We start from the raw sequence: 26,204 nt of genomic DNA on the forward strand, positions 1-26,204 counted from the left end.
AATTTCGTATAAGTAAGTTTTTCTCTTATATATGTACACCTGAAACGTTTAATTACTGATTACTATGTCCTACGTAACATGGTTGCCTGGCAGAGATCGCTGCTTAGCGATAAGGCCGCCAATTGTACATTTAGATCAAGATTTGCAATTACTGTATAATTTATTTATTCTTTGGTGTACAATAAAGAATACTTACTTACTTACTTACTATATATACATATGCATTGAGTAAAAAAGGGGCTATTTTAATATTACAAACACACACTCCAATTTTATTATATGTATAGAGAATCTCTGAATAATCTGAAGAAAATTTACAAACAAAACCTCTTTCGTCGGATCTTCTCAGGTCTGAAGTGTTTCTTTCCTTTTGATAGTGTTTAATTTGACAATCTATAACCAATTATAATGCTTCTATATTGAATAAGGGAATTCGATATAAATGACATATTTGGCAATCGTTACAATCCCAAGGTTTAGGTATCACTTGAAGTCGGTATATCCATAATTTTACTAACAGACTGACCATCAAAAGATCTGAAATAATATTAATTTACTGCAAAGCTAGTTCGTATTTAATTGCTATAAAATTGGTATAAACCACGGTTCCGAATACCGAGGCGCCATAAAGTCTCGTCCACATTGAGATATGTATATACAATAAATTTAAAGTCTAGATAACCGACAGACCAATGACCCTGGCTTTACCTACGTGAGGGTGCAACTTACTTGGGGGTGTAACCGTGTCGCCCAATCCGCAAGCAGAACAACAGGTGGGCGCTTTTCATCCCTGAATTTCATGGATTTAACCGCATAGCCAGATTTCATTACGTTTCCTTTGATTTTCGCCACTGTTAGTGCCATAGACTATATGACGTCATTTAAAATCAAACATGGCTAACGTTAGACGCCATCTTAAAATATAGATTATTGATTTTGACATTACCAAAAATAGTCTTATAAAAGAATGATTTTATTTATGTATAAATCATTTTCTTAACAATAATGAATATAAAAATATTGTGATAATGTATATACATTATCGTCTGTGTTTGAGGAGGGTAATAAAAGTAGTTGGAAAATCCAAAATAAAAAAAACGATTCAACGTGGAGGGTGAAAAAATTTATTACAAACAAAATATAATGTAAAAAATATCACAAACAAATAAAAACAAAAATTTAACAACACATTTCATTACAGAATAAATAACAATATTTCCCCCTTTTTAAATATACAGCAAGCTTTCTTTAGTGTTAATTACCTTTTAGAATGACACACGGACAAAATAAGGATCTATAAACACATCTTATATTAAAGAATAAACAAAATTCAGAACTGAAAACCCCTTCCTTTTTGTAATCGTCATAAAAAGAAAAAATATTGTTTATTTCCGGCTAGGAAAATTTTAAAAACTTAGCTGTTTTCTACTATAATAAATGTTTCATCAAAAAGCAGATTGATTCAAGTAGATATGTACAATAAAAACCCTTCTCTTGAAATGCATTGCATAAAAGATCGAAGCGGACGTACCTACAGCAGAAAGCGACTTCATTAAGTATATTTAGAGAAATAAAATGAAAACAGACCAAAGATGATTTTGTCAGTGTGGAAAACAAATGATAACTTTTTTTTAATTTCATTATAAAAATGAAATTGAATGTTTGTTATCCTATAATATTTAACATAATGTAACTCAAAACGCGAGTTAAATTAATTACATTCATTCAAACAATAAATATATTTTTAGCCGTATTAGAAAATATCACTGCCTGTAAAAAAAAGTACATTTATATCTCCGACAAGTAAAAATAGTTTAAAAAAATATATTAATTGATTCATTTGAGATATAAGACCATAATGCACTTCAATATATATTAAACAATGTCACAATTAAAATTTCATATAATATAAAACATATAACTCTTTATATAAATATACTGTGATAAGCATGTACAAACGAGTAATAAAATTGAATAGCACGACGTCCATGGCTGGTTTACATGAGCCGAATTACACCAGTTACCCGTACACACGCAGGCATGGAAACGCGCATACAACGATATACCGCGGGATAGAGGAATCAGTGTTGCCACTGGGCTTATAATACAGCCGTTATCGAGATTCTGCAATAATAAAAAATTAAGCTTTAATAAAATGACATAAATTTAATTAAATCAATTAAAAGAGTAAAGTAAACAGCCTGTAAATTTCCCACTGTTGGGCTAAGGCCACTTCTCCGTTTGAGGAGAAGGTTTGGAACATATTCTACCACGCTGTTCCAATGCGGTTTGATGGAATGCACATGTGGCAGAATTTCGATGAAATTACACACATGCACATTTCCTCACGCCACTCTTAGGTCCCGGGTTCGATTCCCGGCCGGGTCGGTGTAGAAAATTCATTAGTTTTCTATGTTGTCTTGGATCTGAATGTTTGTGGTTACTTCTGACTTTCCATAACAACAACTGCTTCAGCTACTTACACTGTGATCGGAGTAATGTATGTGATGTTGTTCAATTAAATTGAGAAACACTTATGAATCGACATTAACAAACTATATTAAGTGAAGCTACCAATACATGCGCCACCAACCTTGAGGACTAAGATGGTATGTCCCTTGTGCCTGTAGTTACACTGGCTCACTCACCCTTCAAATCCGGAATATAACAGTACTGAGTACGGCTGTTTGGAGTTATATTTATTTAACTCTTTATTGCACACCAAATATACATAAAGACACAAAATATACTTTCTTTCAAACAAAATTGGCCAAGCTAAGACGGGCTTAAAAGCCATTTCTTCCAGACAACCTTTGGGTTAGAAGGATAATGCGTATGGAAGACGGCGATATGGTGGTGCAGTAAAAACTTACATTATGGAATAATAACAAATACAACTCAATAAATATAGTAGATATATATATTTATAAATAAATACATATATCTATATAGTATATGTAATAAAAAAATATATAACATTATTAATAAATATAATAGAAAGTATAATAGGATATTAAATAAAATAATCTCAAATGTCATCATTATTGTCCAAATAGAATTTCTTCAGAGAATTTTCGTATTTAAAAATTTATCTAATGAGTGGAGGAGACCTACCCAGATGGGCTCTACCACCAAGAAAATGTATCCAACTCACCCACAAACTTCTCTCGAGCTTAGCCATCCGCTTGCTGGCGAAATGTTTACCCATAGTCGGTTGGAGGCGACTCCGACACGTCCGCTGGGTGTAAATACCACTCAAATCGATCCACCGCACAGCGCAGCCGCCTGTCCATCGACCGTAGATCGCTCTCGAACGGGTGAAATTGGATTTGTAACCTGGTCTGATGCAAACAAAATTATAAGTACAAACTTACTGATAAGCGACTGATTGCTATCATAAGTATAACGCTTAAATACACAAAAGGTTTTTATATTAGTTACACGGTTAAATAATCACCACTGAAATAACACCGTAAAATTGTTTACATTATGGCACAAATACATATGTAAGTAGAAGCAGTAATAGCCTATAAATTTCCCACTGCGGGGATAAGGCCTCCTCTTCCATTAAAGAGAGGATTTGGAACACAAACTTGTTACTACTGTTACTTGACTGCATAGAGTCAGTAACTCCTTTGTGGGGCAATGTATACGGTTTTACAACAGGATCCCAGAAAGCGTTCAAAATGCTTCTGTTACCAAATTTAAAAAAAATATTAAGAGACGCTTGTGTGCAAAAGGTTTTTATACAATTAATGAGTTTATGATCGATAGCACACCTTGGGAATGAAAGATCGCCTCCTGGCTATTTCATTTCATTAAATTGTTTATATTATAATACATGAGATAAAAAAACCCGCTGAGTTTCTTTCGCCGGTTCTTCTCAAGTCAAAGCTTTTCCGAACCGGTGGTACTGTTTCAATTGACCATCAATAAGAAAGTTTAATACTTCTATATTGAATAAAGCAATTTGAGTCTGAGTTTTGCGGCTGTTGAATGAGGCCTCGTAAGTTACACTAAATTATCATTTCATAAAATATTGACCTTCAAATCACTCACATATTAGAATATTTGCAATATTTCTTGAAGGACGATATCTTGCCCCTGGCGGAGGGATCCACTGGCACGAGGGGGAGGAAGTCCCCAGCGAATGCGTCCGCGCAGTGAGCGTGCTTCGGTATCCCGGGAATATCCAGACCACAAACGTAGCACTGGAGAGATAGAAATCAATATAAAACTGGCAAATCAATGATATTCCGAGTATTACCCCTCTCATGTTTCTGAAAGTGGTAAGAACAGGTGATCCTTAAATGAAGTTCAAACCCAAGTGAATGCCAGAGGAATTTCATGTGTTAATTGTAATATAACAAGTCCACTAAACCTAACTGCAAAATTACCAGTAGTAGACCTGTCTGAGTGGATACAGCCCACTCACCAGCGCTTCCATTACCAAATGCCTGTGTGTGCATTTAGAAGTCAGCCGCGAACATATTGTCAATGCTTGGTCATGCATGGAATTCACGTTATGTCCCTGGTGCCCTTTATTACACTGGGTTACCAATCTATTAAACCGTAATACAATAATCATGCTCTAGTACCAAATGCAAGTGGACTCCAGGTAATCCAAGAAACGTTTTGCAGGGCAATGTCGGAGTATCGAATTTGTCGGATTATAGAGCATGCTCTATAGATAGATTTTTACAAAAGAATATATTACAAGACGATAAATAACACAGGTATCCAATGATGAGTATCTGTTATAGTCTCAATCATAATTAATTATGGCCGCACTACTTTCCCATGTAGTCATGTTCGAACTAAGCATGAATGAAAACTAAAAACACGTCGAGCGTAATTAAGGTGGCGCGTTCAACTTGCAACTTGCTCACTCATGAGTCTGACAAATGAATGATTGACTGATGAGAAATGATTTAGCGAAGATTGTCAAAATTTTGTCGGATTACAGAGGGTGCCTTATTAACTCGGGGCCAGATTAATGGGCCTCCACTGTCAATGGTGTAATAGTAAAGGTACGACACAACTTAGATGTCGCATCGGCAAAATTCGTAAAACCGATCACATCGGAATTGAGTACGCTATCCCAAATTATCAATATTTATTTCTTATTTGAATATGATCTTTACACAAACGTAATAACTTGTAATATCATATGACTTAATATATTCGTCAATTTGACCCGTCGATTTACATGCACTTGCTTTCTCTGACGCGTGAATCTATAGCGACGAATAGCGTCGAATGGCGCGATAGGGAGCTATTTCTATTGGTTGTGTAAATCGGCAGTGATCGGTTTTATTTTCATTCCATTGCATTTTCCGATCTTACATCTAATTTGTGTCGTACTATATCTATAAGATAGTCTGTGTTAACCTTAGCAATAGTAGCGCCCGTGTAATTGGCATCGTACTCCGAAGTAGTCGGAGCTTCCGTCGTTGGCGTAGTACAAGTCGGTATAGACATGTTGAAGAGCGTCTCATTTAACTTCCTCGTCAAATTCGTTTCGAATTCGCCCGCTATTTCAGCGATAATTTCCATAAGTCGCGGGATGTCCAACTCACGGCGCTTAGTCGATGGCATTGTATTGTTATCCTGTTCAGTAGTAGTCGATGTCGTTGCAATGCTTGTACTGGTAACTTGTTCAGTAGTCGATGTCGTTTCCTCGTCATAGTCATAATAACGGAGACCTTTTCTGTCAGTGGTCGTTTTTAAAAAATCTTTCAGATCAACTACGTCACTACCAATTGTAATGTGTGGTATAGGCATCCTATAGTCGGTAGATTTCGGATACGCTGAGACTTGCGTCGATAGCTTACTAAGACCGTATCCTGTTGTAAATTCGTTCGTAGACCATTCTTTATTGGTTGCTGGTGACGTCGTTATTTCGGTGGTAGCAATAGTGACTGCATCTAATGCTTGTATATCATTAATGCTGTATGTTTGTGTTGTATTGTTGGATTCTTCGAGCGAATGTGACGTCAACGAATTTTCGATTTCCATGTTTGTAAATAATTGTTGCAATGGACCTGAGGAAAGATATTCCTTATTAACTCTTGTAAAAGTCGAATAAAAAATAAAAGAAAAGAACACAGGCGGAAAAAGAGTCTACTAATGTAATGTAATATCTAGTCTATACTATTAACTAGTCCTTTCATCGCCAATACGCCAATATGCCTGTAACTTTTTTTTATGGAATAGGTTGGCGGACGAGCATATGGACCACCTGATGTTAAGTGGTCACCATCACCCGTAGACAATGACGCTGTAAGAAATATTAACTATTCCTTACATCGTCAATGTGCCACCAACCTTGGGAACTAAGATGCTATGTCCCTTGTGCCTGTAGTTACACTGGCTCACTCACCCTTCCGCCCTTTGGCGGTAGAATAACTGAGTGGGTGGTACCTACCCAGACGGGCTTGCACTAATCCTTACCACCAAGAAACTACACGACATTTTAGATTTTGTATTCAATAAATTTCAATCACATATTAAAAATAAGTTTGATTGATAATAATATTCAACATAGTAATATCTAAACCATAAAAAAAGTATAGAGTTACTATTTTTTAATTTAAATGCAGAAAATAATTATGTAAATAATTGTCGGAAAAAAGTGACTCCTGAGATTCATGACAACTTTTGGTAGCATCCACATTTTGAATGATTTTTGAATGCTAATCGGAAAATGACGATTAAAAAGTGCTCGTAAGGTATTTTCATTGTTAGATTTTACTAAAGCTTTTGCTAATACCTTTAACATTGTCCAATTTCTCACTTCCTGCTGCTTTACCCTGATATCTTTTGGCTCTGGTCGATGTGTTGTCGTTTGCGGAAGGCGTTTCATCTGTATTAAATTAATTAAGACAAAGATCATTTAATTACTATACATATATCATCATCATCTTCCTGCCCTTATCCCAATTTTATTTGAGGTCAGCGCAGCGTATCTTCATCTTCCATAGTTCTGTCGGACGTGATCTCACAAGTTACATTCTTAATAAACATATTTAAGTATCAATATCCTCTCCCACAGATATGAGGATTCTGATCAGATGAAGATTATTTAAGTCAAATAAATTGTTTATTTTTAGACTAGGAGATAACTTCCGTTTACAGTCATGGACAATGTAATCCAAGATTAAAAAAGAACTGTATTATTATTAAAGTAAGTCATGTGCTTAATTTGTGTTTTAATTCATCTCATGCATTCATTCATGAAGGAATCGTGAGGAAACCTGCATGTATTTAATTTCATCGAAATTCTGCCACATGTGCATTCCACCAACCCGCATTGGAACAGCGTAGTGAAATATGTTCCAAACCCTCTCCTTAATGGTAGAAGAGTTAGCCCAGCAGTGGGATATTCACACTTTACTTTACTTTAAGTCATAATTGTTTCTTCCGAACCGGTGGTAGCCTCACTTTGTATAGTTTTTAAATGATGATTAATGATGTTTGCAAAGGCCTACTTGAATGAAGTATATTTTGATTTTTGAAACAGAAATACATATATTATTAACAGAGTAAGCTCTGCTTGTTTACCATAATTGTTGTATTCTGCTTTCATCTGTAGCTCAGTGTCGGATTTACAAATTTTCCGCTAGTAGGCTATTCATATTTTGCTGCCCCTACTTTTATTTTGCAACATTTATGATTTGTGTTCTATCGTCATTACATCGGTTTTTTTCCCGTTATTATTATGATTATAAACTAGGTGATATTTCAGTCAGTTACTAGATTAGTTTTTCGACCCGCTATGTTGTGACGAGTATACGGATTACGAGCGTTATGTGTATAATATAATTATAAGTTCTTTATTTTTTAATTTCTGTAAGACAATAACAAATTTGGGCTAAATTTGCTGCCCCTCTTAATCTGCCGCCACAGGCTCCAGCCTACTTACCTTACTATTGGTAAATCCACCACTGCTGTAGCTTGGATTTATACTGTACCATGTTAACGATATTTTCCTTCACTACCAAGAATGAGGTAGGAACAGTGCAACTTATACTGGTTTGAACCTTTGAACTTAATACTAAAATAAATAAACTAATAATGTAGGTATGTTTGACAACTTGTTTTACTTGAATGGAAATCAATCTCACCGTAATAATCCTCGTAATACTCCTCATCTTCATCATCATACAAATAATCATAATCCTTGTACCCCAAAAGAGGTCTTACACCCACCAGAATGAATATACCAATAATTTTAAAAACGAACATTATTACGACTATAACATATAAAAAGGGGGAAAAAACTTAATAATTTTAAAAATAATCACATTGCTAACATACTACACCATTATTTGGTAAATAGACGGCTGTGACGTCTTCAGGTGACAGAAGATAGAATGAAAAGAGTTTCTATAACATTAAAAATAAATTAATTAATATGCAATAAACAAATGGTACCTTATTTTTGTTCCGGTGGTAGCTTCACTTGATGTAGATCAAATCAAAATAAACTTTATTCAAGTAAGCTTTTAGAAGCACTTTTGAATCTTAATTACACAATATGAGAAGCTAACACCGGTTCGGAATGTAGATTCTACCTAGAAGAACCGGTAAGAAACTCAGTAGTTACTCTTTTTCAACATTTAAAAAATACAAAATCAAGTTAGTTAAATACAATTATTTAAATGTATCCTTGAAGTCAACATGTATTAACTCCACGCTTTTTTATCATCTATAAAATCTTGTATCGATTAATATACCTTTTTTACCAAAGTATTTTTTATAAACTTTTTTATAAACAAAAATGTCTGCGAAATATTATTATAGAAACTGATACCTTACCCCAAGAAGGATTTATTGACTTTGCGGAGTCCGAAACTTGGCGTTATAAGCTTATCCTTACTTCTAGTGCACACACAATGATTATCACTGATTTTATCAAAGTGTTCAATGAATATACATAATATTGTTGTGAATATACTGTGATGCAACAGTGAGTATTCCTACTTTGTTAAAAACATCCCGAAGAGAGTCTCTAGTCATTTAACAACGTCACAGTATGGAGATACTGTGACGTTGTTAAATGACGATTCAAAAGTGCTTGTAAAAGCCTACTTGAAGAAAGTATATTTTCATTTTTGATCTTTAGTCATCCCATGTAACAGACTCTAGAGACATATCATCTTAGTTCCTTATTATTGGTGGATTATTTTCTCATAAGAGGACTGATTATTATACCTTCAATAAAAGTGAGGTTAGGCGTTTAATGGATGGCTTATTGAGCTAGTTGCCCGCGACATTCTATCTCCCATGAAATATATCGAATTAAAATAAGCTCACGAAAGCTCGAGCCTTCATGTTTAATATAATAATAATACGATTTTCACTAATGGACGAATATATTTAGAGGTGTTTTTTTATGTAATAGTTTTGCGGATGAGCATATGGGCCACCTGATGGTAAATGGTCACTGTCACCCATAGACAATGACGCTGTGAGAAATATTAACTATTCCTTACATCGTCAATGCGCCACCAACCTTGGGAACTATGACGCTATGTCCCTTGTGCCTGTAGTTACTGGCTCACTCACCCTTCAAACCGGGACACAACAATACTGCGTACTGTTGTTTAGCGGTAAAATAACTGATGAGTGGGTGGTACCTACCCAGGCGGGCTTGCACAAAGCCCTACTAAGTGAATGTGAAAATTTCAGATAAAATATACTACGTAATAGAGATATATACGAATATACTATGATATAATGATTACAGCCGAACATAGCCGGAACTACTGCTTGTCCTACTATCCTACTGATATTATAAATGCGAATGTTTGTGAGGATCGATGTATGTATGTCTGTTAAATTTTCACGAAAAAAAAATTAGATTAATATAGATTATACATCAGAATAGTACATAGGCTACAATTTATAACGATTTTATGTATGTTATAAGAAAGTTTTTTTTTCTATTAGTTGGTGGACGAGCATGTGGACCTGATGGTAAGTGGTCACCACCACCAGACAATGGCGCTCTAAGAAACATTAAACTCATCTCATCGCTAATGCGCCACCAACATTGGAACTAAGATGTCATGTCCCTTGTGTCTGTTACACTGGCTCACCCACCCTTCAAACCGGAACACAACAATACTGCGTACTGTTGTTTGGCGGTAGAATTAGTTTACATTGTAAATCTATGTTTCATCTTGTTATATAATATTCAATCTATTTTTGATATGAAAAGTATATTTTCGTCCCTCCCTCCCATACAGTTTCAGTAGCGTTTATCTTAAAAGCCCCGTGATTCATCTTTCATGATTAAGTTATATCTGTAGCGTTTTGCAAAATAAACACATTTGTGGATAAGAAGTCCTCCGAATTACAGTAAAAGTTTTGTGATAACCGTAAATTAGCTCGAATAGGCTGTACGCGGAAACTGAATAGAAAATTCCTTTAGTCTACGACAAAATGGCGCCGTGCTGACGGGCGCCGAAAATTTAACCGCGCGCGCCTTACAAACGACACAAACGCCACTACACCTTCAAAGAAACATCTACCGTATTACATGAAACATAAAGTATAATTTCCCTTATGATATATTTGACGTTGAAGTATTGACTTTTCGTTTGGACTCTCGTTTTCGGCTACTGATTAACATTGATAAGCGATTTTCAGCTTTATAACACTAGAAATAAAGTGTATTTTAATTTGTTTCAAAATATCAAATCTCTATCGACTTTATATTTTTCGTTGGCGTAGTCGTGTCTGGGTGGCGCCAGTCACTATTACAAGTAATTTGAATTTATTTTAAGCCTTATATCCTTTAACTAAGGTTGTATTTTAAATGGCAATAAATCAATGTGATTTATATAATAGAAGCAAGTGGAAAGCGTCGTGAAAGAGGCTATATACGTAGTTTTATGTGTTAGAAGTAAATAGGGGTGAATTGTGAGCCTTTAAAATATTTGTAACCATTTGTAAGATGTTTTCTGAACGATGACAAATGGCTTCAGAAGTTCTGACAGCTTTATAGATTTGATTTTAACTTTACGAATCAATAAATTTTAATTCACATGATAAAAACGTTCAATAAAGTAAATAGATAAAATACTATATATTTGATAGAATTACTTGTTAGTTAATTGTTTATTGATTTCCATTTACTTGGTGGTAGGGCTTTGTGCAAACCCGTCTGAGTAGGTACCACCCACTCATCAATTATTCTACCGCCAAACAACAGTACTCAGTATTGTTGTGTTCCGGTTTGAAGGGTGAGTGTACCAGTGTAACTACAGGCACAAGGGACATAACATCTTAGTTCCCAAGGTTGGTGGCACATTGACGATGTAAGGAATAGTTAATATTTCTTACAGCGTCATTGTCTATAGGTGGTGGTGACCACTTACCATCAGGTGGCCCATATGCTCGTCAGTCAACCTATACCATAAAAAATAAATAAAAAAAACTAGCCGAGTCCGCCCTTAGGCTACAATATATTATCCTAAGTTACGGAAATAAATTATGTTTTATGTAGTTATAAATACATTCAGGACTGGCCATTGTACTTATTGTAAAATATGTATGGATTGTAAAATATTATTGAAAAAGAGTAACTACTGAGTTTCTTGAAGATTCTTCTCGGTAGAATCTACTTTCCGAAACGGTGGTAGCTTCACTTAATTGTTAAATGACGATACAAAAGTGCTTGTAAAAGCCTACTTGAATAAAGTTTATTTTGATATTGATTGAAAATCGAATAAGATAATATGATACGTATATTGAATGTTATAACTATTTTAGTCACTCGGCTTTTAATGAGAATTTGTTTTTTAAAAATAGCTGTTCTATTTATTATAAGTAATAACGACCCGCCCGGCTTCGCACGGGTGCAATAATGATACTAAATATGCTACAGAATTTGTTTATTTACGACGTCACGTTAGAAATTTCTAAAATTGGAAATATTTCTTTTATTTCTCATGTATTAAATACAAAAACCTTCCTCTAATCACTCTATATATTAGAAAAAAAGAAAGTAATGTAACAGCCTGTAAATTCCCCACTACTGGGCTAATGGATCGTACGTTTACGTAAATTGAAATCTAATTATCTTGATTTTTTATGTTTTTTTGGACGTTCTAATTACCTGATGGTAAGTAATCATTGGCGGGAATTTCAATCGTCATCATTGTCATCAGCAGAGCTTAGATCTTTCAAATTACGAAACGAATTTTGATGCGGTTTTTTCTAATAGAGCTGATATGGCCCAATGGTTAGAACGCGTGCATCTTAGTCGGTGATTTCGGGTTCAAGCCCAGGCAAGCACCACTAAATATATATGTGCATAAATTGTGTTTATAATTCATCTCGTGCTCGGCGGTGAAGGAAAACATCGTAAGGAAACCTGCATGTGTCCAATTTCATCGAAATTCTACCACATGTGCATTCCACCAAGCCGCATCGGAACAGCGTGGAATATGTTCCAAACCTTTATAGTAGAGGAGATGTTTCCTTAATAGTAGAGGAGGCCTTAGCCCACCAGTGGGTAATTTACAAACTGTTACTTTTCTTCTTTGTTTGCAAAAGTACTCCTAAGCAGAGTTGCCCTAAGACCGATGTCTGGTTTAAAAATTCTGCAACCCATTAGGTACCCCTATTTTCAAATTCAATCAATCTTATTGATTGTTTTTAAAGGCGCCAAGAAAGTACTCATGGTAATAGTTATTTTAAAAATGTAATATGTTAAAGATTTCAAAGCTTTCTATGAACTTTATTACATAATAATTAGAAATTATTCTTATTTTTAAACAACTTTTAAAAAAATGTTTATTTATAAAATAATGTTCGCCAGCGCCATCTAGTAATTACATTATAAAACCTCAGCAAAACACCATCTAGTAGCGAATAGAAGAAAATTATATACACTACTGTAACCACATTACATAAAAAACTTTGTTCACATAATTTAATAAGTTTTAAAAATGAAATACAATATTTGACAGTTTTATCGATGATTTTGACTGCGAAAAGTCACTTATTCTTCATGTGGGGCAATACACACGGTTTTAACAGGATCCTTATTTGTTACTTTTATTAAAAAATGGTAAAAGAATACAATATCATTATTGAATTCATAGTTCACACCTTGAAAATGAAACGATGACCTTCTGAATAATAACAAATTGTCAAAAAACCGTATTTAATTCACCGGTTGAACCGGTCGTAGTGTTTAACGAAACTATCAATAAGTTTAGTGCTGTTATTTTGAATAAAGATATTATTATTTTCATGCTTAATAACAGGAGAAGGAAAATAGAAAAAACAATAATATATATTTATGTAATTTATTTAGTATAAGAACGTTATATCTAAATTAGTAAGGCACATGGATAATTATTTTGTTGTATAACTGAGCTGTACGTGTCATACAGAAGACAGATCGCGCCATCTATTAGCTAACACAGTAATTATAAGACGGTCCAAAACTTGTACAACGTTTCATCCATAAATATAAGCAAAATAAATGTTAAAAATTAACTTTTTTAAAATAGCAGGTCCCAATAAAATTTAATAACAGTAAATTTCAGTGCTTTCTATACGTATAATAAAATTGTAGTGTTTCATTGTAATATTAAAATAAGCTTTTTACTAATTTTCTCTGTTTGTCTGTTTGTTCCGACTAATCTCTGATAGGTTGGAAATATTTTGACTGAACTTTCACTGACTCTAGCTTATGTAATGAGGAATAACTTAGACTACAATAATAACTTTTTTTTTAAAACATATGCACACGAATTCCCGGGCACAGCCAGTTGGGAGTGTCATTTTAAATTTTAATTAGATTTTAATATAACGACAATTTTAATTTTAGTGTGGTTTAAAATGTTAGATTTAGGATTTAATTATGCATCAAGTTCAAATGGATAATATTTGGATGTCGACCATAGGGATTTCAGATCAATGGTTCTGTAGTTTTTGTCGTAACTCTTAAGAAGGTCTTTATCTTCTGGTTTCAGTTCAAAATCAAAGATATTTAAATTCTCCATCAAACGTTCCTTCTTCACCGTTTTTGGGATCGGTACAACGCCGAGCTCGAACTGAAATAAGAATAAAATTGTAATTAGTAAATTAGTACTTATTCAGCGCAGCTTTAATGTGACTACACCTAATTACTATTTCCATTATAATATATATATACGATGACCTCAATGGTCGAGTGGTGTGTTCACTGGTTTTCATGGGTACGCCACTCTGAGGTCCCGGGTTAAATTCCCGGCCGAGTCGATGTAGGTTACCATTACTTTTCTATGTCGTCTTGGGTATGGGTGTTTGTGGTACCGTCATTACTTTTGATTTACCATAACTATAGCTACTTACATTGGGATCAGAGTAATGTATGTGATGTTGTCTCATATTTATTTATTTTACTTCTCAAATTCCTATAACAATTTCCAACGCAAATTTTTCCCAAATCCACAGTGAATATCATAGATTACTCAAGCTCTCGAACAATGACAACGCGTGAGTTTGCCGTCAAATGCTGTTTATTTGGCATTTTCGCAGTTATGGTTGGAATACAGTATTTATACGATTATGGAAAAATATATTTAAGTTATAGAAAGTAAAGTCAGATACAGGAATTGTCTCTTAATAATTAAAAAATATACTCGAAACTTTTTATTAATATTAATTTTATTAAATCTGTCTTTAGGTTTCAGTTCTGTATCACCTTATGTCATCGTAAAGGACAACTCGAGACAAGAATTGTTCAATGTTAGTTTTTACTTCTCGTCACTAGATGGCACAACTGGTATTGTGCTAAAGTAAAATGTTAATTGCAAAAAACAATTTCAGATTGACAGGTGAATTGTATTGTGTGATTCTTTCTTTGCATATAGTGAATATAGTGAAACAAACATTTTAAATAGTCAATGGCTTTCGAAAAACAGCTTTCGTTTTATAGAAATGTAAGTAGAATTGAAGATTTGGAAATATCTTTGAGTAATATCAAAAATCTAAAGTAAATTCAAATAATTTGTAAAAAAATACATTGCTAAAGTAGAAATATTATTCAATACAAGATTATAGAGATAATAAAAAAGTGAGTAGCTAATACTACATGCATAATTGTATTTAATTATATTTAGCTTTGTATTTTTAAATGTTAAACAAGAGTAACTACTGAGTTTCTTGTCGGTTCTTCCCGATTATTTTTTATATGAAACCATCACAATATTATGCATTTAATCGTAACTAGGGGTAATTAAATACTTACCAGATATCTCAGTACAACTTGCGGCACCGTCTTGCCGTATCGGGTGGCGAGTTTGACGAGGTCGGGGTCGTCGGCGCGCGGCGGCGGCGCCTGCGGGCTCGCCTTGCTCGGGAACAGCGAACCGAAGGGCGTGTATCCCATCACGGCTATGCCGCGCTCGCGAGCGAACTGCCTCAGCTTTTCTTGTTGGAGATTCAGATTGACCTGCACATCATTAAATTTAAAATATCTATTTGACATCCTCGATACATTATATCAGCGAAATCAGTGTCGCATTTTTCAACCGACTTCAAAAAGGAGGAGGTTATCAATTCGTCTGTATTTTTTTTATTTTTTTATGTTGGTTACCTCATAACTTTTCACTGGGTGGACCGATTTTGATAATTTTTTTTTTGTTCGAAAGGTAGTGCTTCCCGTGGGGTCCCATTTTAATTTTATTTTTTTCCGAAGATGGTATCCGTAATCGTGAATCGACTTTTAAGTAGTCTAATATTTATCATTTCATTTTACCTAGGAGGAAACTCTAAAAAAAATTGTTAAATATGCAATTATTTTTATTGCTTTTTAGAGCATTTTTATTTGATTTAAAATAGTGTTTTGTTTGAAGTCGGTTTTTCTTTTTGTTAAAATTTTATTTATGTTACCAATGTAAATATACAACGCATCAAAAATAAATTTTTACTACACAGCATTTATTCTATCGTCTATCAGCAATGCTTAGTTGTATTTCAGTTGAAGTGAGCCAGTATAACTGTAGTTAACAAGGGTAATTTTAATGCCCAATATTTTTAGTCCGTTCGTGAGTCTGTCTGCCTATTTTAAATTGTTACGAGAGTAACCTTATCCTTCAATACGGTTATGACATTTGATTCTATATCATAATTTATATCACAGTATTATTGCATATTATTAATATCGCAGGTGCTATTGAATTTACTTTATTATATACAATTATTATTGTAATTAATTGATCAATAATTTGTAAAACTGTAATTAATATTATTTTATGTGGCATAGCATTTAATACTGGCATGTAACACTATTTCTTATTTTAAATATTATTGAGCTGTCATTATAAAACAATTGGACTATAGCGTGGGGCATTCTAACGAAGGATAGAGACATTGAAGCATCATTGTAAAACGATAATATTATTTTGGCCATCCCGAATTACTGAAATTACAAAATATTTTTACCTCAACTTGGAGCACGGCGGGAGTAACACCGCTACTGTTGATCAGTCTCTCCAGCTGCTGGATGTTAAAGTTGCAGACGCCGATGGCTCGAGCTAGGCCCAGCTCTTTGGCCTCGATCATGCCCTGCCAGGTCTCGACGTAGTCTATTTCATTGACTGTGTTATTTGACTGGAAATAAATGGATTGATTTTAAAGGGATTTCCAAATAGCATGTAATACAATTAAAATCATGATCCAGTGGTTAGAACGCGTGCATCTTAACCGATGATTGCGGGTTCAAACCCAGGCAAGCACCGCTGATTCATGTGCTTAATTTGTCTTTATAATTCATCTCGTGCTCAGCGGTGAAGGAAAACATCGTGAGGAAACCTGCATGTGACAAATTTCATACAAATTCTGCCACATGTGTATTCCACCAACCCGCATTGGAACAGCGTGGTGGAATATGTTCCAAATCCTCTCCTTAATGGAAGAGGAGGCCTTATCTCAGCAGTGGGAAATGTACAGGCTGTTACTTTACTTTTACAATTAAAATCATAACCAAGCACTGCATTTCGTAATAGATTTGACCCACGTTGACCTTTAAGACGTAGCGAGGTCTAATACACCCCGTATGTGTCTCCCTTGCGGTGCGGCTGTGAAAAACATAGTGTTCGAGCACCTGATAAGTTTAAAGAGTAACACGAAGCCCTCACGTATGAGTTAACTTTAAGTTATATTTTTATGTATACCGTTCCGACAGTGATTAGCGATCATACCGGCATTCAGTTAACATGATTTTTAAGTTATCCAAATTCGCCTGTTTTATTTCGTCAAGCCAGTTATCCCCTATACACAGGTTTATCTGTTGTCAGGAGGCCGTAACGTCTATTTGATATATTAGGAAAGTTATAAGGTGATAAATATAGTTATATGATGCCTATTCAAAACAGAATAGTGGTACCTACTTAATACGGGGTCTCTTTAACCATTTACCGCACTGAGAAATAATTCTATCATATCACAGCATAACATTACATCGAGTTTTGGTTTCTTAAACGTCACGGGGTCTAATAAGCCCCGTATCGATATTATGATAGTTTTCATACGAGGTCTTAAATCGGTATCGTGAGAATGGAAAAAATAAAGAAATGGTTCCGCAGCCAACGTGTTAACCTGTCCTGAGCAGTTAAGAAGGAAAATCGTAACAAACAATCAAATAAACAAATGCCCTTTTGCATTCACACTGCAGGAAATAATTCTAAGTAATTTAACTATTCATTTAAATGCCTCAAATTGTCCTAAGCAAAATAAAAAAAAATTGATAATACTTTCAGAAGATAATTAATTAAATATCATTTACCCCCCCCCAGACACACAAACAGACAAAGAAATATAAAACTACCTACTTGAATTGGCAATTATATTCAAATCAAAGACAGATGCTTCACATTACTTACATAGATGTAAATAAGGACTCGGGTCCAGCCAAGGTCAAGAGAACAGGATATACATATACACCATATAAAAAAAATCATACAGCGAGGCCATGTCTGTGTAATGTTGCATCATGATGATAAAATTGATTATCTGGTCTTGCTATATAATTAAGTAACATGCAATAATAAATTAATAGTTTTGCGTAAAAAAACAATGCTAATGATTGTATACTTTTTATTAATAATAAGGATATGAGATCTACGCTTGTTTAAAGCCTTAATAGAGTATTCTACTATGTTTGAAAAAGTACTGCAAATTGATGATATAAAGCCACAAAAAATATATTTCGGCAAAATAAGTACGTGTTCTTGCCATAAAATTAAATAAAATTAATGTTGTCTTAAATTTTCGCGATTATTACACATTTAAATAAAACTAATTATAACGGATGAATCGCGATTCATCCGTTATAATTAGTTTTATTTAAATTAAATAAAATTTTAAACTATCACTTATCTCCGCTAACAACTAAACATAAAACTAACAATAGGCTATTTGACAATGCGAAAAATTTACCTTTTAGTGATTTGTGAATTATTGTAATCAGTGTATATTATGAGTTTAAACCATTTTTAATTTATTTACGAACGAAAGTTGAAAATAATACTTAACTTATTCAAAAATCCATAAATAAAAATGTATTTTTTCAAACGTTTGTCACGTGATTGGCCGGGCTTATGATTAAAATACAAGTAAGTGACGTCACCGACCCCATTACAGCGCCATGTTGTCCAAGTAGCGTTTTTGCGCGCTATTTAAATATGGAATTTTTAATATGACATTTTTCGGTAAATATGTACTAAAAATAAAAAAATCAACTTTTACTGGATTCCTTAACTTCTACTAAATAATATAAAATGGATTTTAAAAAACAGTTATTCTTTTAGGTCACGTGATATAAACTAAATATTACGACTTTTTATTTTAATATAATAAAAAAATATCTGCTTTTATGACTCAAAATCTTTCTACATTGCTACATTATATTTTAATTTATATTAAATTGCATAATTTTTTTTGCTAAGTAGTATAAGTATATAACTATATATATATATATATATATATATATATATATATATATATATATATATATATATAAATAATCAATCAGGGAAATTACTGCAGTTCAAAGTATCTCACCAAGTATTGCGATATTAACTGTGGCAGCGATGGGCACTCCCATTTTTGAATTTGAATACTTGAATTTCAACTTGATGTGAAATGTGTACACGTACCTAAAGAACTATATCTTTGATTGTATTCAGTCAAATAAAAAATCGTTTGATTTTTAAGGCTAGGAAAGTTAAAATTCACGGTTTTCTCCACTATATACATATATTGTAAAGATACATTTTCGTCTTGAATCCAACTGGCAGAGTAATTTAGGAGAAAGCTTTCGGTGTATAATCCATTATGTTTGTTGAAGATGTAAGAAATATAATAAGAGCCATACAACAACAACAACAGCCGGTAGATTCTCACTGCTAAAGGCCTCCTCTCCCTTTGAGGAGAAATGTTTGGAACATATTCCACCACGCTGTTCCAATGGGGGTTGGTGGAATACACATGTGGCAGAATTTCTATGAAGTTTGTCACATGCAGGTTTCCTCCCGATGTTTTCCTTCACCGCTGGGCACGAGATGAATTATAAAGACAAATTAAGCACATGAATCAGCGGTGCTTGCCTGGGTTTGAACCCGCAATCATCGGTTAAGATGCACACGTTCTAACCACTGGGCCATCTCGACTCTTAGGAGCCATAACCAATATATAAACAGTCTCTCTTTAGTGACTAAGTAATATATTAAGGTATAAAATACTTGGACAGACTTACATATGTGGATATCGGCCAGTGGACCAGGTAGAGATCGACGTACTCCAAGTTGAGTTTAGCGAGAGACTCCCGGAGCGACGGCACCACGTCTTGTCGGGCATGTTTGTCGTTCCACAGCTGAAAATGTTGAACTTGATTTAGATGAAGACAAATACACTTGTAGCAACAACAACAACGGTGTCTATTTTTTACTGCTGGCCTAAGACCTCCATCCCATTTTAGGAGAAGCTTCCTCCACACTGTTCTATTGGCAGTTGATGGAATTAAATCTAACAAGAATTGGTTAACATTTGACAAATTATTATTTTTATTAAATACAGACAGGTTGAAGGCGTATTTTGGATATCAAAAATGGTAAATATTTCTCACCGTGCCAATATCTATGCTATCACTTACCATCAGGTGGCCTATTTGCCCGTCACCTACTCTAATCATAAGAAAATATATATATTGCTTTTTTATGGCATAGGTGGCAAACGAGCAGGAGGCTCACCTGATGGAAAGTGACTACCACCGCCCATGGACATCTACAACACCAGGAGGATTGCAGGTGTGTTGCCAGTTTTAAGGAAGGATTACGCTCTTTTCTTGAAGGTTCCCATGCCGTATCGGTTCGGAAAAACCGACGGCGAAAGCTGGTTCCACAAAGAAGTTGCGCCAGGCAGAAAATGTCTAAGAAATCGCGCTGTTGTGGATTTTCGGATATCAAGGTGGTGTGGGTGAAACTTCGAAGAAAATTTTGCTATTGGAAAATATGTCATTAATATGTTACCTTAGTTGTTATGAAAACATCTTCCCTTTTCACGGCACCGCTTTTAATCTTGTTGTTTACAGCTTTTCCCACCTGCAGGATGAATAAAACATTTAATATTACACTATCTACAAACTGTATAACAGCAAGTTCACTGCCTACTCTTTCTTCTAGAGAAGAAGTTTTGAAGCTTGAAACTTTTCAAGTTTCAAAGCTTATTTATTTTTATTTTTGCTTGGTAAAGTCGTACACATTAATTATTACATTCATTCATTTACATATACAGAGAAAAGAAAGGGACCTAGAATTGATCCCGGAGTACTCAATTAAACTTTCTTCATTTTTATTTCCATTAATTAAATTTGCTACTAAAGCTATAGTATACCATATTTCATTTAACGAAGAAGCAAGAATATCTTGAATATTTCGATTGAAATAGTTAGGATGTCTACCTCGTTGATCTATTAATCTAAGGCCATAGATCCCTAGTTCCTGGCTTCAAATCTTGCCATTGAACGTACTAGATTTATCCATTAAGAGGGTAGTGTTTACACTCCCCAGCCTATAGAGCACTTATAGCCGATGCTTCTGCACGGGTATTTTTTCTGGTCGAACTGGATTTATAGAGTAACGATATAGAGACTGCACTTGTGTTTACGCACACACTTGTGCAGTGTAATATGTCTTACGTGATTGACTGGTATTTAAGAAAAGCAGTGGTGGCTGAAATTGTTAAGTATGACATCAGGGTCAGGAGATTTCTTCATCCCTACATTTATAAAAACCGCGCAAAGATCTCAGAACCGGCTCTTTGTTTTTTGTTAAGTAACGATTGTTATGTTTGATTAATCGATATCAATTCTTTGTTGTGTTTAGATAAAAAAGATAACACAATTAATGTACAATTTAATGACAGTACAATTTAATGACTTTTTAATGACTCATTTAACTTTGATTGAAAACTTGTTTTATAATTATTGTATAGTTGTTATCAAAGACATAATTTATCTTTATGGAATTACCATTTCAAACCACTTTTGTTTTTATAAAGATAACTAGCTGCCGCAACTTCGTACTTATTTGAATTCAACAAAAAATATTATTGTAACCTAAGCTAATCCTTATTAAATTAGCTCTCTGTCAGTGAAAGTCATGTCAAAATCAATCCAGCCGTTTCAGAGATAAGCCGCAACAAACAGACATATAGACAGACAGATTAATGAATAATAGAAGAGATTAATCTCAATCTGAGGAATTTGCGATTCAACGGGGAAATGCTGGTAGCATTCTTGCCACTATTCCACGCGGTCAAGATTTATACAGTAACTAGTTTTAATTAATATTTGTACATATATATTTAAGAATTTAATGTTGTTAATTCTTATGTTATTATAATATCATTGTCTATCAGTAATTAAAAAATCTGAGAAATGATTTTGAGTACCTTAAATAGATAGAAACTTTTGTATTTATTAAAACATGGAAGAATTATAGTGATATATTATATCATACCTGTTCCTCAGTGAAATATATATACGCTGTGTCGATATGCCGGTAGCCAAGATCGATGGCCGCTTCGACTGCTTTTTCAACTGCGTCACTCGTCACCTTATGCACACCGCCCTGGTGCAAAAAAATAATCGTAAATAAACATTGAACGCCCCTTATAATTATGATAAAATATTTTATTTTTTAAAACTAACAGCCTGTATAGATAAGGCTACACTCACGATTTAAAAATCACTGTGAAAAACAAGATGGCGTTGTTTTTCATACTGGTGGGAAAAGAGTGTGAATGAGAGTTGTGTATCTAGTGAAGCGTCGCGTGGTAGCGAGGCGGCCATCTTGGATCGACGGTTACATTCAAGATTTCCCGCGCACCACGTTTGCGACAAATCGCTAATTTCCGATATTATGTTTGTTATTTTGTAATAGAGTCAGTGATTTTTGTGCGTATGATTTAGTAACAAATGTATATAGATGACTATTATTATCTGTGTAATTGATTTTATATATCAATTCATTATAAAATCTCTGGAATCGATATCCAACTATATCTTGGACCTATATATTGGACGATAACGAATCAGTAACCAATTCTTCTTGTTTTAGTAGATAAGGTTTGAAGCTTCATCCACTGATTAATTCCATTCCATTCGGAGACTGTTCTGGCGGATATTTTTGAAGGTTATTTCTTTTGTTATGACCCTGGGGATGTAGCCCCGGATTACCTAATCCTGCCTTGGTATAAGACTACAACTAACCTTTCCATCAAAGCCGAGCCAGGTCCCCAACCCGAATGCAGGCATCGAGATACCATCCTTGAGTTTGATCGTCGGAGCGACACTGGTAGGAGGCACGTTCTGTAAGAAAAATTACCATCAGATAGTTTTTTTTATTTTAGTACTAACGGTCTGTCCCGGCGACACACGGGTGGGTTGGTAATAGAAAGTATAAATCTTTTTTGTCGCTTTTTTTGTACAATTGTAGTTCCAATTCAATTTATTTACATAACAACAACAACAACAGCCTGTACATTTCCCACTACTGGGCTAAGGTCAACCGTTAGTAACTCCGTAACAGTTCAGGGAAAAGCTTGAAGTTAAAAGCCTGCGCGTAAGTGTGTCTGCGTTTGAACTCTAATATGTAATTGTCTCTGTGCAAAGATTTGTGCACTATAGTATGTCGTGCGTAGTTATCTGGTCTTCCTCGAAAAGACTGGGCCAATATCACTGAGGAAGATATCATCATAAGGTATATTCCTTGTGAATTCACACATATTCCAAATTCTTGGACTAATATATTTTCGAATATACAGACAAATATCTTACTTAGCATGCCTTCGAATTTCATTGGAATAATCTGGACGATTTTACTAATGTCGTTGTTATTGGTTAAATATGATGAAATCTCGGCGGTGAGTCTGTCTATTCAAGAATCCGACCGTTTGTTTCTGTCTTCTGTCCGGTGGCGATTTACCAATAGTCTAAGTAGACTATAGCCTAGGGCGGCAGATTTAAATGGGCGGCAAATTTAGCCCACATTTGTTATTGTCTTACAGAAATTAAAAAAATACTTGTAATTTACACATTACGTCCGTAATCCGTCTACTTGTCACTACATAGCGAAGGACGATAGAACATAGCCTACTAGCGGCAAATTTTTAAAACCGCCAGTGCTTCTGTCTGCTCTTTGACGACCAAGCTACTTAATCGAACGAAGGACATAGTAATACATTTTTATGCCTAGCACCTGACGATCAACGCTGATAAATAAGGTGCAATCAACATCAAGCTGAAGATCCAAATTGGTATCCAATTTTTCGTTATAAACAAGGCATCTTTTATCAGAGCTTATCGCAGATGTTAATATCACTGACAAAACATTTACGATTCTGTGTGAAGAAGTGGATTAATCTCAATGATGAAGCAAGGCACTAAGATTTTTAAAAGTCAAAATCACAATAACATTCAAACAGATAATTTATGATATAGTATATTTTTAATTAAAATAAATTTAGTGTTTATCATCATAAATACAAAATCTAGATTTTATGAAGGCCATACAAGAGACGCGCGTTTTGTGACTAAGTTCTATAACCTTCCTTTATGGAGGGGTAATCTTACGCAAAAGATATATAAATTTACCGTCTGGAGAGTGATTTCCATGTTTATATAACTTCAACTATATAACATATATTAATTAAATCAGCAGCAGACATTGACCTGAACACAAATCAATATATGATATCATTCAGTTTTTGTTTCGTTTGGTTTATTTTTTGTATGTTATTTCTAGTTGATTACCTCCAACCGAGGTCATGTACTGTGAGCTTATATTTTAAACTTTTTTTATATAAAGTAATACCTAGGTATTGTGTTAGAGGGTCTGAAAAGAATGGCGCAAATAATGCCTAATTATTTTCCAAATAAATTATTTTTCATTAATTTAAATCTTTAAAAAAATATAGTTACGTAAATAGTAATATACTTATTTCACACATTTATTAATAGTATATCTAGGTTTATTTATTGATTGAAATAGGAACACACCAAAACTTATAATATATATGGCGCTTTTCTTAATTTCCTAAACATGGAATATAAACAGTACCAACTTACACACTCCAACGACTGCTGAGAATTGATATCTCAAAATGTTTACTGGTTCAATCCTCAATATAATCCCAAGACATCAAGAACAGTCTTATAACCATTTATCGTTGATAAAATAATATTAACAGCCATTAAATTCCTGTTGTTTGACCAAAACCTACACCTAAAGTCTTCTCCAGACTGGCGAAAGATTATGCCAACGCGATACTCCAATGCCCAGAGATGGCCCAGTGGTTAGAACGCGTGCAACCGATGATTGCGGGTTCAAACCCAGGCAAGCACCGCTGATTCATGTGCTTAATTTGTCTTTATAATTCATCTCGTGCTCAGCGGTGAAGGAAAACATCGTGAGGAAACCTGCATGTGACAAATTTAATAGAAATTCTGCCACATGTGCATTCCACCAACCCGCATTGGAACAGCGTGGTGGAATATGTTCCAAACCTTCTCCTCAAAGGGAGAGGAGGCCTTTAGCCCAGCAATGGGAATTTACAGGCTGTTGTTGTTGATACTCCAATGCGGATACATCCAAAACAAACAGGATTCCTGATGGATTACTTACATGTTATCCTTCACCGAACACAAGATCAATTATAAACATAAATGAATCACATGAAACATCAATTGTACTTAATAATTAAGGTTTACGTATTTCATTAGAAGATCTCGTTAGAAAAATATTTCAAATATATACTCACAAGACATATGACAGCTCCAAAGAACGAAAATATATAATAAAACTTCCACATTATAAATGATTGGTATTTAAATAAGGAAACGTCAAACCACGCCGGCTGTCGACATTGAACTGAGAAATAGTATGCTATGCCTTTTGCATCTTCCAATGATGAGATGAAGGGATTGTGTTTATAACTACCTGTTCTTCCTTACTTCGCTTGATAAATACAGATGGTATGTGATGATCATATATGTAAGTGAGCCGAGATGGCTCAGTGGTGATTACGGGTTTAAACTCAGGCTAGAACAATTGAATATTCATGTGCTTAATTTATGTTTATAATTCATTTCATGCTCGGCTGTGAAGGAAAACATCATGAGGATGAGAAAACATCCTGCATGTGTCTAATTTAATAGAAATTCTGCCACATGTGTTTTTCACTAACCCCCATTGGAACAGCGTGGTGAAATATCTTCCAAATCTTCTACTGAAAGGGAGAGGAGGCCTTAGCCCAACAGTGGGAAATTTATAGGTTGTTGTTGCTGTATACATGTGTTTTTGCGAAAGTATTTGTCTAGAGCACGCAGTGTAATATTTTTTATGGTAAAAAATTTACCATTTTGGGCCTTTTAATATCGGACCACTATTTCTTGAGATTAGCGCATTCGACTATACAAACATACAGTCTCTTCAGTTTTATAATACAAGTTGGTATAGATAATAAATTAACTTTATTAGTATATTATCCATATAATTAACAGACTAAACCTGCTTGTCTATTCATGGCCTTTGCATGCAATTTGAATCTGTATCCTATAAATATATATAATCTATTTTATTTCCTTTGTTATTTAATCACGTCACAACTTGTTGGGAGACTGACCAATCGACGAG

The 26,204-nt window shown here is 34.3% G+C and overlaps 2 protein-coding genes across 3 annotated transcripts; both read right to left on the bottom strand.

The window, feature by feature from the left end:
• Nucleotides 1-1,835: 1,835 nt before the first annotated feature.
• Nucleotides 1,836-8,222, bottom strand: LOC124541221. The gene is made up of 6 exons (XM_047119098.1): nt 8,127-8,222; nt 6,773-6,865; nt 5,392-6,044; nt 4,060-4,211; nt 3,155-3,341; nt 1,836-2,124 (listed from the first exon to the last, which is right to left on the bottom strand). Exons 3-6 carry the CDS (start codon nt 6,016-6,018, stop codon nt 1,900-1,902), a joined length of 1,191 nt encoding a protein of 396 aa, XP_046975054.1. The 5' UTR covers nt 6,019-6,044; nt 6,773-6,865; nt 8,127-8,222; the 3' UTR covers nt 1,836-1,899.
• A 5,540-nt stretch (nt 8,223-13,762) lies between these two features.
• On the bottom strand, nt 13,763-25,471 carry LOC124541244 (aldo-keto reductase AKR2E4-like). 2 transcript variants are annotated; one of them, XM_047119128.1, is made up of 9 exons: nt 25,330-25,471; nt 22,781-22,879; nt 22,029-22,139; nt 20,538-20,609; nt 19,766-19,882; nt 16,453-16,620; nt 15,257-15,460; nt 13,848-14,078; nt 13,766-13,806 (listed from the first exon to the last, which is right to left on the bottom strand). In XM_047119128.1, the coding sequence occupies exons 1-8, from the start codon at nt 25,378-25,380 to the stop codon at nt 13,884-13,886; spliced, it is 1,017 nt and encodes a 338-aa protein (XP_046975084.1). In that variant the 5' UTR covers nt 25,381-25,471; the 3' UTR covers nt 13,766-13,806; nt 13,848-13,883. The 2 variants fall into 2 exon arrangements, with proteins under 2 accessions (XP_046975082.1, XP_046975084.1); XM_047119126.1 differs by having other exon boundaries at nt 13,763-14,078.
• Between the last annotated feature and the right edge of the window lie 733 nt (nt 25,472-26,204).

The sequence above is a fragment of the Vanessa cardui genome, chromosome 27 (genome assembly GCF_905220365.1).
Source record: "Vanessa cardui chromosome 27, ilVanCard2.1, whole genome shotgun sequence".
Lineage (NCBI taxonomy): Eukaryota > Metazoa > Arthropoda > Insecta > Lepidoptera > Nymphalidae > Vanessa > Vanessa cardui.